The sequence below is a fragment of the Ischnura elegans genome, chromosome 4, assembly GCF_921293095.1.
Source record: "Ischnura elegans chromosome 4, ioIscEleg1.1, whole genome shotgun sequence".
In the NCBI taxonomy this organism is placed as follows: Eukaryota; Metazoa; Arthropoda; class Insecta; order Odonata; family Coenagrionidae; genus Ischnura; species Ischnura elegans.
This window is the reverse complement of record NC_060249.1, coordinates 37,557,573-37,574,614: the sequence shown is the minus strand read 5'-3', so window position 1 is coordinate 37,574,614 and position 17,042 is coordinate 37,557,573. Positions and strand designations below refer to the sequence as shown.

The following is a 17,042-nucleotide window of genomic DNA, read 5'->3' as shown; positions in this document are numbered from 1 at the left end:
AGGTCATGCTGAAAGATTTGCTGGAATACATCTAAGTTAGATTAGGTTTAAAATATTAAATTATAAGATTACTTATTGTATGGATTTTAAATTGCATGTTGCTCTTCATTAAGAAATAAATGCTGCGAGCAGTGCTAACGGTGGCTCTTTCTAGGTGCTTTTTTATTTTATTCCTTTCATATATTCAAATACTAATTGTAACTATTATGAAAATTACATGTCAGTAATTCTACAGTTTCTTCAAGATATTTTGCTTGCTTGAAAGACTAGCTTAACGAACGGTCCACCTTTCCTGCTTTTGCGATGTTTGTCTTGCGTCAGCCTGGTGATATGAATAAGTTAAATATTAAGTATGTGTGTGCAGTGTGGAGAACTATTAAGTGTGGCGTTTGCTGCTGTGTTTCATTAATAGAGTAACAATTTCCACAAAGTCTGGAGCGCTTTCTTATGGTGATAATTGTATGATTTTGGGTGAGAGTTTTATGCATAGATATGTACTTGAAAGTGCCCTTTCAATGATAAAATACGTTGTTAGATTGAAAGGGTTTGTCCTGGTTTGGTGAAATCCAAATCTTGTATACAGTGCCCTTCGTTGAAGTAGAAAAATTAGGTAGTGTGTAGGTAATAGTTCAATTTTCGGTACAATGTTGATTGTACTTCGTAGTTGTATATTATCATGTTCTCGTTTAGTTTTTTAAATAAGAAATTGCACAGTTTTATACTAAATTTACTAGCGCCCAATGCGTTTCGTTGCATATTACAGCATTATGACGAGATAGCAATGATCTGAGTTTCGCCAAGTTCGTTCTAAAGCAGGGCCAGGACGTACTTGCTATTGTTGTTGTTTACAATGCAAGTCGTCAATATTAAGAATTTCCCCTGTATCATACCAATGCCCACGTTTTCTTGTGTTGTAGTCGAAAGAGAAAACAATGCACAATATAACGATGATATGTTGGTGAAATTATTTTCATCCGAGTACCTTCGAGGCGAATAAGCGGGCACTTTTTTGGATGTGAGAGTGAAAGACAAGCCTCAGCAAATGATGTGTACTTAAAGCGAATTGGAATCGATATTTTGCCTTGTGCAAATAATCATATCTAAGGGATCAAGCTGTCTTTCTAGGTGGTCGTCTACGCCCTCTTCCACAAGTGCAGTCAGTCGCAGAGTCGCATTGAAAATTGCTCCCTCTGGGGATAGGGACTAGTTATTGAAGCTTCCCACCTCCCTGTACCTCCTCCTTGTATTTGCGGAGTACTACTCTTGAATCCCGAGTTCGAAACGCTGATATTGGTCCTATGTGTGACTCAGACGTGTTTTGAATCTTCCTCAAGCACCCGACGGTGATATACTATTTCTGCCATCGTCGTCACTTTTCTTTTTTGGAGATGATGTACTTTACTTCCCTGCCCAGACGTGTATATCCGTGTCCTTTCTTTTTTTCCGACCAGACGTTACACACTCGACGCATGGCCCGCGCAATAACTTCCACCGAAAAAAAAGATATCCGGCGTTAGCCCCCCTACCGAAAATGCATCATGCGATGCACGCGCTTTTGTTTTAATTCCCCCTTGCACTCGATGCAGGTCCTGATTCCTGGAGCCGACGACGTCTGAGACCTTAACACCACCGAATGCACCACGGTGCATGCATTCCTTTTGTTGCATTTCGCTTTCCTCGTGAACATTTCGACGCACTACCCCCCCACCTTATTTGATTCATTCTCCGATTCACGCCTCCGTTGTACATATTTGCCAGGCCCTGTTTTCGCGGAGAAGCACGCATTTTTGAATTGGGGAAAACGTCATTTTGGGGGTGACGTCGTGTTGATGAGGATATCAGTGTCTGGAAGTGGTGCCTACCTCACTCGTATTCCAGTTGCGTGCGTATATTCGCTGGGCACGCATAAGTAAGATTGCGAAGTCTCCGCTTTTTTCTCTTCCCAGTCGCTGTTTAAGTTTTTTTCCTCCAGTCTATTCCATATATTGATATATTGTGAAAATATAAACCTTTTCTCGCTTGATGCGGGTTGAGTTTTCATCACGCTGTCAATGTTTTATCAGCACTCAAAATCTTCCATTCAAATTCAGACAATTTATGATAAATTATGAGTTCGTCTTTTATGGGACCCTGGTATTATTTTTCCCTTTATTTTTCTTAAAATTGTATATTTACTGGTTTATGTATAGCAGCAATGTTGCTCCATTTACGATTAGAGTTAAAATAAATCATAAAATTTATTTGAAAGGAGTTGGAACGTATACTTGGTAAGGGTGCTAATATGTAAGACAAGTTGGCAGGATTCAGCAATCGTGTTATATTTCACTATTATTCCAGAGATCCGGTTTTTATCACTCGCTTTGGGTTAACTTTAGTATTTCATCTCTACTTAAAAAAATAATAACGACGTTAACTTCTTAGTCATAATGGGATATTTAGGTGCGCCTATGTTATTTAGTGTCATGGTTTTCAAAACCGTTCGAAACATAAACGAATCTAGAAAACGGCTATGTAGGCTAGCAAACCATTTCAATGCGTAGCCACAACAGTAGCTAGGGGTCTGCCTTAAACCATAAATATAGAGAAAATACGCTATAAAGCCATCAGGAGGATTTCATTCTGGGAATCATTGAGGAAATTTGTAGAGTGAAAGAGAGTTGCGTTGCATTCGTTACATTTAGGGTACATCATGAAGCGGGACCTCATAAATTCCCAGCTGCTAACACAGATGTGAATTAGGGATGTTGTTTTTCATGAGATCATCTCGATGCACACACAGCCAGATTAAGTCATGTTCCGAGAAAAATCTTACGGCATTGCGCCATAGAAGATTTTGGGACAAAAGGAGCCTTTTTATAAAAAATAACCAGCTATCGTGGGTGAAGGGTGGTACAAGCGAGCTTTTGTTTATGATTTTCGTTGCCAACTTAATCATTTGCCTTCAATGAGCTTGAATGTCCCCAGGTATTGCCCGCAGTGGGTTTTGGTAGCAATCTTATTCTTTGTAAAGAGTCATTCTTCACTCGCCTTGGTTCCGCTCTTCTTGAGAACCAGCCGAGTGCTCTACGATCCTCCACGAATGCGATCATTCGATTTGGCGTAGAATTTCAATTCTACGTACGTTGAGACGCTAAGCTGTCTATTCTGCTTGCTGCAAACTCACAATTCTGTTTCTTTAGGTAACCCCTACTACGAATTTTAATCTCCCTTTACTGCGGATCTGATGGCGCTAGGACAGTTCCTTCCTCTTTTCTCTTACATTCACCGTTTATTTTATCAGGTCCTGGAGGAGTTCATTTTGTGCTTCCTATTTTCTTTTCTCTGGATGGGGCGATCGTCATTCGGAGTTCGTTGTTGTGATGAAGATGGATGCATCTGAAAATTAACCCATCTCACTTGCATAATAATTGCTTTAGCACTTATATTTGGTGCCCATCGTAATGGAATGCACTCGTGGCTTTCTTCCCGTTTCAGCCTGTGCATGCTCCGATATTTATCGTCTCTGCCTCCGATATTCGATAGTTTCATCTATGGATTGTGCTCGAATACTTGCGTACGTTACTCAGAGACACAGCCAACACTATCATGAAGAGTTAGTACATGTCATTAATTTTTTGATTTTCCCGGGAAATCGACTAGATAATCTAACAGATTGACCGTTGGTTGTAAGCTTGCCATGGGAATCTGATTTTGCATAGATAATCGTTAGAAGTGGTAAATGGCTCCCTTTGATTTTTAATCGATAGTGTATTCGTGTTATCGAATCATCAAGTAGGCGTGAAGTGTTGTTTACTTCTCTCATTGGACTAGTGTAGTATGCTGGTGTAGTCATTTCGAATTACTTCGAAGGAACTACGGATTGATTGAGAACGTGGTCCATACTGATTCATTCCATTGCGAAGTTGAAGAAATTCATCTTCGAACGCTGTAGAGGTCGTATTTCTTCGTTGAAGCTTTAGCGGGTCATTGCAGCCGTTGATGGTGTTTATCGGGTGTGCCGCGCGTACTTATTGGGTTTGTTGCCCGACGATTCGTGGGCATTGCTGGTTACTTTTTCTGATGGAATTAGGATATTTTATTTAACGTTAAAGACAGTAAAACTATCCTTATTTCCTGAGAAAAGTGACCTTCAACAGCCACGAAAGGTCGGGCAACAAACCCAATAAGCTCGCGGGGAATACACGAAAAACATTATCAACAGCTGTATGGGTCGATGGATATGCATACTTCGAAAAAGTAAAATATTGATATAACTACGTAGATACAGAATGCAAATGCAGATTGCTGTTTTAAAATATTATTTTCGTTAATTGTATTGAGGAATCAATTGTTTGTAACAATTTGTTTCAATTTTCTCACAAAGAAGATGAGATGAAAATATTTATCTTTCTCCATTGTCATATGTTTTACCATCCCTGCCACCTCTAATGGTATTGGAACTCTTGGGAAACTTTTGTGTTGATAACAGTAGCGATATATCGTTTTCGAGCCTATATTGCAGCAGTGAACTTCGACGTTTTTATGATGCATTGTGTGGTGTAAACAAGGCTTGACACATTTATGAGACATTTTATAGTGTTTAAAAGTTCAATGATGCACTTGATATTGTATTGATGCGTAGTAAGTTAATTGAATCGGTACCTTTGACACATACTTGTGGAGACATCAGTATTTTTTTCCACTCGGCCGATATTCACTTCGTTATCAAATTGTCTAGCATGCGCTTCAATATGATTTCTTACCTTGATGTAACTGAGATTCATTTGAAACCCTAGTGGGTAGGAAGAAATTTCATTGATTTAATCCAAGTTCTTCATTATTCAGTAGCTGTTTAGGTGTGCTGTTGAGTTTTTTATTGTGTATTAATTCCATTACAAAAAAATCAAATGCTTATTGAAGAAGCACTTGTTTACTCTGGTTAAGGGGTAGCTACGAATGTCGTGGGAAATTACTGCAGCAAAATTTTACAGTTTTACGCACTTTTTAGTCCATATGCCGTTTTTTATAGTCCCTAATATGTTATTTTATTTAAAGCAAACTGTTTCATTGATATTTGTTAGTAAGATTTTCTATCAGTAAACACTCAAACACCCACATTTTTTCTTTTAATAAGAGTTAACTTTTTTGCACTTTATTTACATACAAAATTTATTCGCAGTGGAATGGAATTTCGAGTAAACTGCCAATTCCCGATGCAGATGCAGATTGTGTATCGGTATCGCTCTAATTCTAGTTTTTATCGCTGCAACCTCCCCACCTCCTTTTGCCTACTCCCTCCCAATGGTAGGTGCACTTCCCTACCCGTACCTACTCTTTCCCAGTCTCCCGGACAAGCTGCAACCCCTCAACGCGCGCCTGTGTTGCGGGATTGTCTCTCCTGCCGGGATGAGTTTCCTGTGTTGCGTGAATAATTGAAAAGGGAAATGCCCACCTTTCACGCTGCCTTCCCCCCCTACTCTCTCCCGCCCCTCTCCGTTCCCTCCTCTCCCTTCGCTGTGTATTCCTCCCTACCCTCCCCTCCGTGTTCCCACATTCTCCCTCGCGACCAAGTTCCCTCTTTGCATGTGCGGCTCCTTGTTTTAGGTACCAACACACTCCTCACTTTTTTCGGCTTTCTCGTCCATTAACCGTATTTCTCCCTCGGTTACTGCTCTGTAGACTCTTCAGTCTGGTTTCTGTTAGTCTCTTCTCAGGGCTGGCTCCTTTTCTGGGCCCATTTTTTTTTCGCTGTTGATAAAAGAAAGCGTTTTTCTTAATTGGACCCGGTTCGGGATGTGATTTTTTTTGTTCTTTCCGATTTTATTCATTTCGTTGTTATTTTGTTTTATTATTCGTTTTAACAGGGTGTTTGTGATTTATTGTAAGCCCATGAATCGTGAGCTTTCCGGTCTGCTTCCGATAATATTCTCGCGAGGTAGCATCACTAAATGCATCCATTCTCAGTTTCTTTTCTTGAACACTTCTGTATAATGTTGTATATAATGAGGCATAATGTGGTAGTAGTTTTTAATGGCGGTTAAATAACATATTGAAATATTTCCACTGATTTATTTTCGTACTACGCTTTTGTTGTCACGACAAAAGTTTCATGTAATTCAGTGGAAACATTGCAATGTCATATTTAACTAATTTTATGCTGATTTGAGTCATGCATTAGAACTCTTAAATAATCTCTCAACTGTAAGAGAGAAGAAAACTCACGTGACGTGAAATTTCTTTCCTAAAAAATTGCCAAAAGTGAATTCAGGAAGCACATGCTATAAGCTGTGTTAATGTTATTTGTGCGAATACATCAAATCGTGTCCATCGTTTCCTACTCAACTAGTATATTTTAAAAGATGTTATGATTTCATTATTTACTGATTTTTGCAAATTTGGCATTTAATTCCGAGAATTTCTGACGGATCTTACTGCAATGGTAGCTTACGCTTCCGAAAAATTGGAATTTTTAAAGCATAATATGGAAGTCATTCAGAATAAAAACCAATACTGGGTGCACCATTAAATGAGCCATTTTAAGAAAACCGTGGTCCCCTGAATAACTCTCTTTTTGAGGTTAAGTAAATGAGTGTAATTGTTGTAGTACATGAAAGTAAGTCATCTAGATTTAAATAGTGCAGTCATCTCAAATAGCCTGACGTAATAAAAGGCCATCATGAGTTATCATCGATATGTTCTTTTTTTATTATCATTAGCTAAGGTCGCAATTTATGACACCAGTCTGATGAAAATGTATGCATTGAGTTTGTATACGGATTTCCAGATGGTACATTGGGTATCATTGCTCTTAGGAGGCTACTTTTCAAATCACGTATTTTGTGCCATACTGAGGTGAGTTTCAGGAAGTGTAGGGGCTCACCTTATACCCTACAAGGACGAGTGCCCGAGTGAAAAATTACTGCAGTCGCGTTTTTGTTTAGTTTCGGGCTAAATATAGGTAATTTGGGTGATGGTCGAAGGATCCCCGGCTTAAAATAACGGTTGAAACATTTGGACTTCTCAAGAATAAAATCTTCGTATGTGCGAGGTGGCTCTGGGAATGGGAACTGGCCTCCTACCCTGAATGTGTGATATTGGCGTGCCTATTGCTAAGCCTTGGGTGAACTCTACCGTCATATAACCAAAGCTAACCTTTGAATTGAATCACTGAATTATAGGTATCTATTTTTTTCTTTCTGTTGGGTTTTAAGAGAGAAGAATGGTGAAGATAAAATGGATCGAACGTGTAAGTAGGAAGTGTTAAGAACAGTGGGACAAAAGAGAAGTCTTCTAAAAACCTTCTTCTTTAGAAGTCTTCTAAAAGAACGAGAAGAAGGGACAACTTGGTTGGCCACAATATGAGACGTGATGGCCTGATGAAAACAATCTTAGATTGAAAGGCGGAAGGGAAGAAGGGCAAGGGACGGCCCCGAATGGGTTACATAGGATAGTTTATAAAGGATGTAAAAGAGAAGAAATGCATCACTATGAAAAGGCTAGCGTAGGGTAGTGCGGAATGGAGAGCTAGGTCAGCTGAGCAAACTAATCTGAGGATTGTTGACTAATGATGATGATGATTGAAAACACCAGTCAAATTCAAACAGCTGGTCTCATAAGTCATCACATTTTATTTAGAAAGAGGTCCTGAATTAATATGATGGCTCAAAACATGTGCGATTTTCAAGTATTTTCAATCGACGATTCGTTTTTCATCACATTAAAATGAAGCAAGGGTAGGAGAGCGGAATGGAGCTCCGTCAAACCAATCTTAGGATTGTTGACTTATGTTGATGATGCTTAGTATTTCGCTTTTTTATTTTTTTGTATCTTGACTCATCAAAATGGCCGCTTTAGAGGGAGATTGCGTATCGATTTCCGTCAACCGTTTTCCGAACGCTAGCGCTGTTGCTCCCTGACCTTGGTGAATGGATGCGTCTCCTCACCCATCTCCCTTCTTCTCCTTCTCCGACCTCAGTGTCTCACTCTCTCTCTCTCTCCTCCCATCGCTCCGGCTTCTCTTCCTGCTCAAATGTGTTCCCTCGCAGCGATACCGCATTGCGAATTCATCATGTGAACTGCCGCCAGAGCACCCCGTGCCCCCAAACACCCTTCCGCGCTTCCACTCCGACCCCCTCCTTTTTTTTTGGCAAGTTCCCCTTGCCTCTATACCGTGCTTGTTTCTTTTTCAACCTTTTTCGCCGTCATCAAACCTCGAATTCTACTACTTTGTTGCCAAATCGTCTTAAATTAGATGCTTGTAGTTACAGATATTTGTTATTTTTCGATTATTATGTATCCGATTGTGAATGCATGGCTAATAACTTACTTATTTTTTTGCGAGTCCATCTTGCCTTCGCACCGTGCCCCGGGTTTGTTTCTTTTTCACCGTCATCAAACCCAGAATTCGTCTCTGTTGCCGAACCATCTTAAATTTTTGTACTTACAGCGATTTGTAATTTACCCATTATTATTTATCCCATTGAGTATGCGTAGTTAGTAATTAACGTATTTTTTTGCGAGGCCCTTTTGCCTCTATACGCTACTTGTTTCTTTTTCGACTCTTTTCATCATCATCAAATTTAAAATTTCCTCTGTTTCTAAACCGTATTCAAATGCTTAAAATCACAAGGTTGTCATTTACCAATTATTATCTCTCCGATAGAAAAGGATATACGTAAATACTCGCTTTCAATTCCCCATCCCTTTCTTATTTCGCATGTTTTTTTTTGCCTCTATACGTTGCTTGTTTCTTTTTCAACTTTTTTCTTCGTCATCAAACCTCGAAATCTACTACTCTGTCGACGAGCCTTCTTAAATGTTTGTAGTTATTGCTATGTTTCATTATCATATCTCCCATTGAGAATGAATGGCTAATAACTCGCTTATTTTTTTTTGCAAGTTCCTCTTGCCTCGATACCGTGCCCTGAGTTTATTTCTTTTTCAAATTTTTTCACGGTCATTAAAATATTGAATTCTTCTACTCTCTTGCCTAAGCGTTTTTAATGTTTGTAGTTACAGTGATTTGTCATTTGCCCGTTATTTTTTCTCCCATTGAGAATGCATGACTAATAACTAACTTATTTTTTGCTATGCTCTTGCCTCTATTCCGCCGTTCCCCGACTTTAAACTTTCATTATAAAACCTCAAATCGTAACTTGCATCATAAAACTTGAAATCTAGTCTGTTTCTGAATTGTATTCAAATGATTATAGTTTCAGCGATTTGTCATGCCCCAATTATTATCTCTCTGATAGGATATAAAATAGCCAAAAACTCACTTTCAATGTTTTGGAGAAAAAAAGAGCTTTTCCCATGCGAGCACCTTAGAATTCTCGTTCTGGATCGTGACTCAAATTTATGGCTACTGGATCATTTAGGGCCCATGGTTTAATTGATTTGCGAGTAGGAAAAATTATAAGAATGCTAAAGTTTCAGACAAACGAATCCTCATTCACATTTATGCATACCATATATCTTCTTCATAATTTTGGAGTAATTCTTTGCCTTTTTTTACCAACTCTGGCATTGTTAGTGCCTCATTCCAAAGGTGGATTTGAATAGCTAAGGGTGAAGATAATACCGAAATAGCTAATAAGTGCCTGTGTCACTCATTCAGGGTAAGGGGGCAAGTACATTTACCTGGGCTACCTCGCACTTACGAGAATTTTACTTGGCAGCTTCCGAATGCTTCACCCGGGATTTGAACCCTGGCCCCTTCGACCAGCATGCAATCACTTAGTAAGAGCACTTTTCGATTCTTATTTCTATTGCGGAAAAGCTATCTTGACAATTGCATAGGGATCCATATTTTTATAGGTCAACGTATTCCTATAGTGTTTACAATGGTGTTGTTAGTGAATAATGGATTTATTCATGTCCATTTATTACTTTTTTCAACGCAGATATTACCAGTTATTGCCACCTTTCTGTTCGTTTGAATAATTTTTACAGATTCTGCTCGATTTCATCTTAATCGTATGTGTGCAGTGTTATTCAGACGTTTTTTTTCGGAATACTGTGTCCTAAGAATAATAATAGGAGGTGCAAACTTTATCTAATATCAGCTCATCGAAGCACATTTTGTTCAAAATTATTTGGGCTCTGTATTTTGTAAGCAAATTAATTTGAACAAACAGTGAGGACTCCTGGCTTATGAAATTCTTCTTTTTCTCCTCTTTCAGGCAAGTGGCTTTAGCAGATCTGATCATCGTCAACAAGACGGATCTGGTTACACCTCAGCAAGTATCGGAAATCAGAAGTGAAATTAAGTGAGTATATGCTTTTCTATTCGTCATTTATTTAGACCCTATGTATATGATTGTGAAGCCATCAATCCTTCGTCTAATATTGCTCATCGTTAACTTGTGATGCTGAATAATGTAATTTTTTGCGTAATTACGTAGATCTGAGGAAACATATTGGGATGCATCGAAAAATTGCCCGCCTTTCCTAATTTAGGTTATCGAATTGAACCCAATATGATTTTTATTTACAAAGTTACTTTCGAAATATACTTTTCCAAATTCGATCACAGTCAATGATAAGGAAATAGTGAAGATTTTCGGGTCTCCTGCTAAGTAAGGTCCTTCATATTTCCTTCCGACATTTCAATGTGCAACTCACCCATCGTTCTCATGGATTTAGGAATCCAATGATTTGGATGGCGTGAGACCCGAGAAACTTTACTGCCATTGTTCGACGGGAATAACCAAAAAATTACATGATCTACATATATAAAAGAGGATGTCTTTTTGTCTGTCCGCTATGCGTTTCCATACGGCTGCACGGTTTGCGACCAAAGTTAGTACATATGTGCATCTCATGCTATCAAATCCCATAGTGCTACTTTTGGTTGCGTCCGACGCGTCCTTTGCGTTGTTTTCCCATTAGCCTTTGTTACCTAACGTCGTACAACTTCTGTGGTTTGACAACCTGCCGGGTAGGCACACCTCTTGAAACGCTGAATGAGAAAATGGAACTTAAGTATTCTACACTTAACTATTAATCCTCTTGGTGAAAACCTTTTTGCTGGGGTATGCGTTCACACGACGTTTTTGGTATACGCGCTTACGGGCATGCAAAACAGTCCATATTGTGAAGTGAGGTATAAGTCAATCCCGTGTTCGGTGCACGGAAAATCATTTTTGCCATGGTTTGCTCTTATATATGTGTACCATACCCACTTCGTTCCTTTACCTAAAATACTTTCATGTGATCATGAATTCCAAATTCCAAGGTTTTCCAATTCTCTGGGTACTATCCTTCCCGAGCAACGCCGGGTGGCCTGCTAGTACGGAAATAAAATTGGTGCACAAGCCCATTATAAGATCGTATTTTGAAATTATCATGGAAATGACGTACTTTGTGTCTCGGACCTACCTCCTAAACACGTCAAGTGAAAAGGGGGTTGCGTCTCGATCTCTCTTTCATCCTGCGGAACATTAAGGCGGGGCAGTTCCTCCGACCAACGCTTTTACACCGCCCTCTGCTGCCTCTCGTGATCCTCCCGCTCTCCTCTTCAAACCTAGTCTGGTCCGCTAGCCCGTTTCCCCCTTAACGCAGACCCTTCCTTTCCCGCTGGAAACCGCTGATCCCTCGTTAGCATCAGTTTCATTCGGGATGATTCTCCTCCTCCTCCTCCTGCACACTAGCCCAGCATAATATAGGCGTCCATTTGCCTGGAAGTGCTCCCAAGCTTTCCTCGTTTCCCCATTGCGTCTAGGTTGGGGCGATATCCCAGGATATCGAAAAAATATCACGATTTTGGTAATCATATTGTCATAGTCGTAGTCATGTAAAACTTTTTGTCCTTCTCTTGCCGCTTCCTCTTCCGGTTTCGCAGCGTCTAACCATCGTAAAGTGGCAACGGTTTGAACTACGTGTACTGTGGTACAGACATGCATTCACACCGCTAGTTCCGCCAACTATCGTTAGGACGATCGCTGGGACTATCGTAATCTGAATGGGGCATTATAATTCAATAAATCGTTATGTTTTATGGGTATTTGATATTGGGTGATATATTGTTGTATGTTATCGTTATTTCCCCGATATTTGTTGTCGTAATCGCTAATCGGAGAAGTTAAAAAAATATCATATTCCTATGCCAAATTTTCTCTATCACCTAGGCCTATTTGCTACTCCCTCATTCGCGAACTAGTCAGTTAACTACCGGAGGCAATGTCAGGTGTGAAAAATAATCTGTGAACTCCTCATGGGCCCCAATTGCTGAACTTATTCCGTAGCTCAAAACAGCTTGTCTTCTGGGTCTCCGTGCGTATCCATTTCTTCAGAGCGGATTATAAAATAATGGAATACGATGTAACACTGCAATAGCTATCTCCTTTGAAGCGTAAAACAGACTTTTAAATCGAGTTTTTCTCTCCCCGGAATAATCTCGAACGGTTCAAACACCCCTAAGCTTTAAATAAAGCCTCGATATCCAAAATCGCCTGTCGAACGAGTGCGATTGCGCGCAAAACGAGCGTTCGCAGCGAGAATAGCTCATCACGTATTTTTGCATTCATATCTTGTCCTTTTTATTTCCCCCACCTCTTCCGTATCGCACCCCTCCCTTTTACATCTCCCTCCTCGGTGCGCACTCCTCCCCACTTTTCCAAAGCCACCCCATCATCCGTCCCGAATGACCCTAAATGGGTTATGTAACTGAGTTATCCGCTGGAGGCGCGCACGACGGGGGCGGAGTCTCTCTCTCTCTTGGGTGGGCGGGTTTGGGAGGGGATGGAGGGGAGATAAGGAGAGGGGGGGGAGGAAAGTAATGGAATGGGTGGACTGGCTCGGGAGGAAGTCGGCCGACTTCATCTGGACGAAATTGAGGCTCAAGCATCCAACACGTTCTCCCCTGCTCGGTTACACTGGCGTGCAGAAACCAAGCCTGTGCGTTGATAGCCATTGGGGACTGCGGGAAAACATCCAGAAAGTGGTAACTGGGAGTGATTTAGATGTCGAACTCCTCCGGAACTGAAATGGTTTTTTGACTTGGTCTTATTCAATTTCGTTTAGATCGAGGTAAAAATTTTTTGCTGATTGAAAGCCTTCATGACAATTCTGTTGCTTTCTATGTTCTATTACTTGTTCTAAAAATACTTTATTTGCATTAATATAATTCCTCTTGAGTGAAGTATGACTTAGTGGGTGTATTTATAGCCAGTCGGGACTTATGGGATGCATCCAAGAATTCAATTTTGGCAAGTGGTTTAGATGTAAAACTTCCCTGGAAAATAAATGGTTTGTTGTCCAATTTCATATTCAGTTTTATTTGATCTAGAAGAAAATCGTGATTATAATTAAAATATTTCTAAAGCATATTATTATTGCTCTCTTTGTTTTATAACCTATCGCAGTCAAGCTTTATTGTTTATGAATGTATGTCTCCTTTGGAGTGAAGTAAGAACAAGTCTGTGCATAAATAGTCGGGGAAGCAAAAGTTGCAAAAAAATGCGTGACAACTGTGTTTGGTTTAAATGTTCAACACCACTGTGACCAACCCCGTATTCCATATGGTGAGGTCGAGGAAAAAGTCACCCTTATGATGAAAAATCTTCAAGAATCATAATCTTTGTATGCTTATCATGTTATTACTTATTATAATCAAGTTTTATTGTTTATATTAATATTATCCCTAGCGAGGTATACCCAAGGTTTAAACCAAGTTAGAGCATTAATATGTGGTGTAGACATAGGGAATCCATCCAGAAATTTAAGTATGTTTACTTGGTGTGATTTAGGTCTGATGGAGATCCCCGGAGTGTTCCTGGTTCAAATCCTCGGTGAATCCTGCGGACATTCTCAAAGGAAAACGTCAGAGGAAATGAGTGTTCTACATTCAAAAGTCCGGGCTTAAAACAGAGAGACATCTACCTTCTCTTGTCCAAACCAACCTTAAGTTTGAGGCACGGAGTCACGGAATTACTAAATTAATAATATGTATTTCTTACGATTATGATTTTACTTCAACTTTGTAAAGGAATCTAAAATTCAGCTTAAAACCCAGTGAAATTCTGCGGCGAAATGAAATTCGGCTTTCATATAGTATCGATGTGGATTAAATAATGAGCTACAATCAACCCGTCTTTGTATTTTCGTCTGTTAATGGCGGGAGAGGTTGTAGCCTGAATAATTGAGAACGCAACTTGAAGATGAACACGGAACCACATGTCGTTTATTTTTTAGCCGGAACGTTGTTCACGAAAAGTTTCCGGAGCAGAATCACCACCGCAATTCCAGGGAGAAAGAAACTACGTGAGACTGAATCCCAAGGCTCGACCCTTCAAACATTTAACGTTTGAGAAACTAAAGATTTCTGGAAACCATTCTAACTACCGTACCGAATATTTTATGCCCCCAGTGCCATCAAACAAATGAATCCTGAATAAGTGAAAGGATAGAAGGGAGAAATTCTCTTCTATCTACCTGGAGGCTCTGTGGTGATAGCTGCCTTCACCCTTGCAGCCCACTTCACCCCTCCGCACTTAAGTCCGCCCTGGGTGAAAAACCGCCAACTTTGTGCGCTCCCAACTTGCCACCCGTACTCTACAGCCTCCGCCCTGAAAAATCGGTCCATTCCAACATGTTTATTCCCACCGCGTTTTCCGGGGACTGCAATCACCTCATCCGCCTATCTTCCTGCTGAGCCTTTCCTCAGATTTTCTCTTCTCTACGACATTTCCGGACTAAATATGCGTTTCCTAAAAAGATTTTGACTCTAAGGAGCGTATGGAACTGGTAGATAACCAGTGGGAAACTGTAAATACAGTTTCATAGCTTGTGAGCGACCCAGGTTTCAGAGGGGGTGGAGAGTTGTTGCTAGAGCATTTCTATTGGTAGTGCTACACTCCCGTGAAATTATTTATATAAATTAAAATTCATATTTAGATTAAATTAACTTTAGTACATGTTGAAAGTAAAAAATATTAAACCAAGAAGTACATCATTACTTTAGTAAGTTTTTCGCAAGAATTCCCTTCGATTCGAACTTCTTTCTTTGGTCGTTTATGTTTTCCCCATTTTATAAAAACGTATTTTTATTTCTAAACACACGCCTGGTATACGGCATTTTGTTATGAATTGAATGGATTCAACGATCACCATTGCCTTTTACCCAATGTGACTCAGGGTAAAAAAATCAATATTCTCCTAGTTACACGGCCGAAGAGCGTTCACTCTGAGTATAGGTTAATTAATTGACATGTATCTGAAGTGACCAATGGATGTTAAATTTAAGCCTCCATAATGAAACCCTCACCTTGGAGAATTGGAGCACTTGGTTGTTATTTTGAAGTTGGCAAAGTGTCATTGACAATTATTTAATCTTGTTATGTATTAATATCATTGTTTCATGACGTATGCATCTGTTTCAATGTATTGGTGTGTCCTTTTCAGATGTAACAGTTGAATATCCCATTTATGTGCACGTATGTGATATTTGTTGAGACACATTGCCCAAGAACATACCTTCTACCCGTCTACCCATTTAGCCACAATACCGGCAATATTCCGAGAATAAGTTTTGTTTCTTATGCATTTTCCAGAGATAGGAACTACCAGCTCTTCGTAGCATAAAACATATTTAATGTTGGGAACTTTTTTTTAACTTATGGTGATATTACTTACGTATAAGACTCGTGTAAAAGAAAAGTGGCCATTTTCAACGGAAGTCTCCTCAGCTACGTGAAAAATAAATTTAATCTCGTTCCTTTTTTATTCCACGTTAAAACATTTCGATGTAGAAGTTGTGTTTTAATGAGGGCATTCTGTTATCAAACTTTTTTTTTACAATTTTATCTTTATGGGTCAAGTGGTCGACGTAAGTGGGATTATGACTGCGGGGCGGAGGCTGAATGAAACTTCATTCTGTTTTTTCTCGTCAAGAAATGCCTTCGCGCTGCCAACCCTCATAACTCTTGTGCCCTCTGGTGAAGAAACTTGTGGTTAATTGTCCTCGTTCCCTTGAGAGGCACAAGTGTTCACCTTGTTCAACGCTAAATGATAAGTTTTCCCATTAAGTCTCCTAACGAACTCAAAAAAGGTGTGTTTCATCCGTAGGGGTAACCCCATTTTTTGCGATGCTTTTTAGTCACCATCCCTTTATGATCGTATTTAATCTGAATTTTAATAATATTTCAGGACGATCAATGGAGCTGCCGAAATTATAGAAACTCAACGATGTTCGTAAGTACCTATTCTTTTTTCCTTTTAATTTATTTAATGAAAACAAAAAGTTTCTCTTCGCACGTTTTTTTTCAAATGGAATTGTATCTGTTCCCTGCTTTCATCTCTGTTTAATTTTGAGGAATAAGTAGGCTCTTATTTTATATTTTTTGAATTCCTTGTCTAGCTTTATAATTATAGGTTTGGATCGTAAATGTTTTTAACCCTGTGGCGGAAAGGGGCTATTATTAGTTTATGATGTTTTTTGCTGCTCCCAGCCTACCTTATGAGAGCTATCTTTAATTCCCTTCCGCTCAGTTTTCCTGGGATAATTGATGATACTGAGCGGAAATTTCAGTCTCTTTTTTTGGTAACGAAACAATGAGCGGGATTAGAAAGGAAGATAATGCCACCGAAAATCTTTTTACTATCCACATACCTGGTATGTAGTCCATGCGTGAAACAAATGACACGTGTTCATTAATTTTCTTTTCATTTTTCAATAATCGTACACTGTCATGCTGAAGGTATTGAGTAAGCATTCCACTCAGGATGAGTGATAAGGTGGAGCTAGAAACTTAAAATTTAATGAACAAGGTGCTAGTGCGTATTAAGTCATAATTTCTCCAGGCCCACAACAAGATTGAGTTCGTTTGACGAGGAAAAGTACTAGGAAAATTAATAGCTTCACATTAAAAAGTACATTAACAGTGTAATTATATACTACTCATTATCAATTTAAATTGCCCCTTTTCTGGAAAACCTGGTAATTCACGAAATATTATTCCTCTTATCTAAAAAGCATTGTATAGTCAAGTACAATGACAGAAATCTATGAAATCCCATTTTCTGCAAATATATAATTGTGATTTTTATTTTCGCCTTACCAATAG

At 39.3% G+C, this 17,042-nt stretch overlaps 1 protein-coding gene across 1 annotated transcript in view; it reads left to right on the top strand.

The window, feature by feature from the left end:
- The window catches only part of LOC124157284 (COBW domain-containing protein 2-like), a 217,439-nt gene that overhangs the window by 67,145 nt on the left and 133,252 nt on the right, over positions 1-17,042 (top strand). Inside the window, exons 8-9 of the mRNA XM_046531879.1 lie at positions 10,161-10,247; positions 16,126-16,170. Of these exons, the coding sequence (XP_046387835.1) occupies positions 10,161-10,247; positions 16,126-16,170 (132 nt within the window). The remainder of the gene's footprint in view (positions 1-10,160; positions 10,248-16,125; positions 16,171-17,042) is intronic.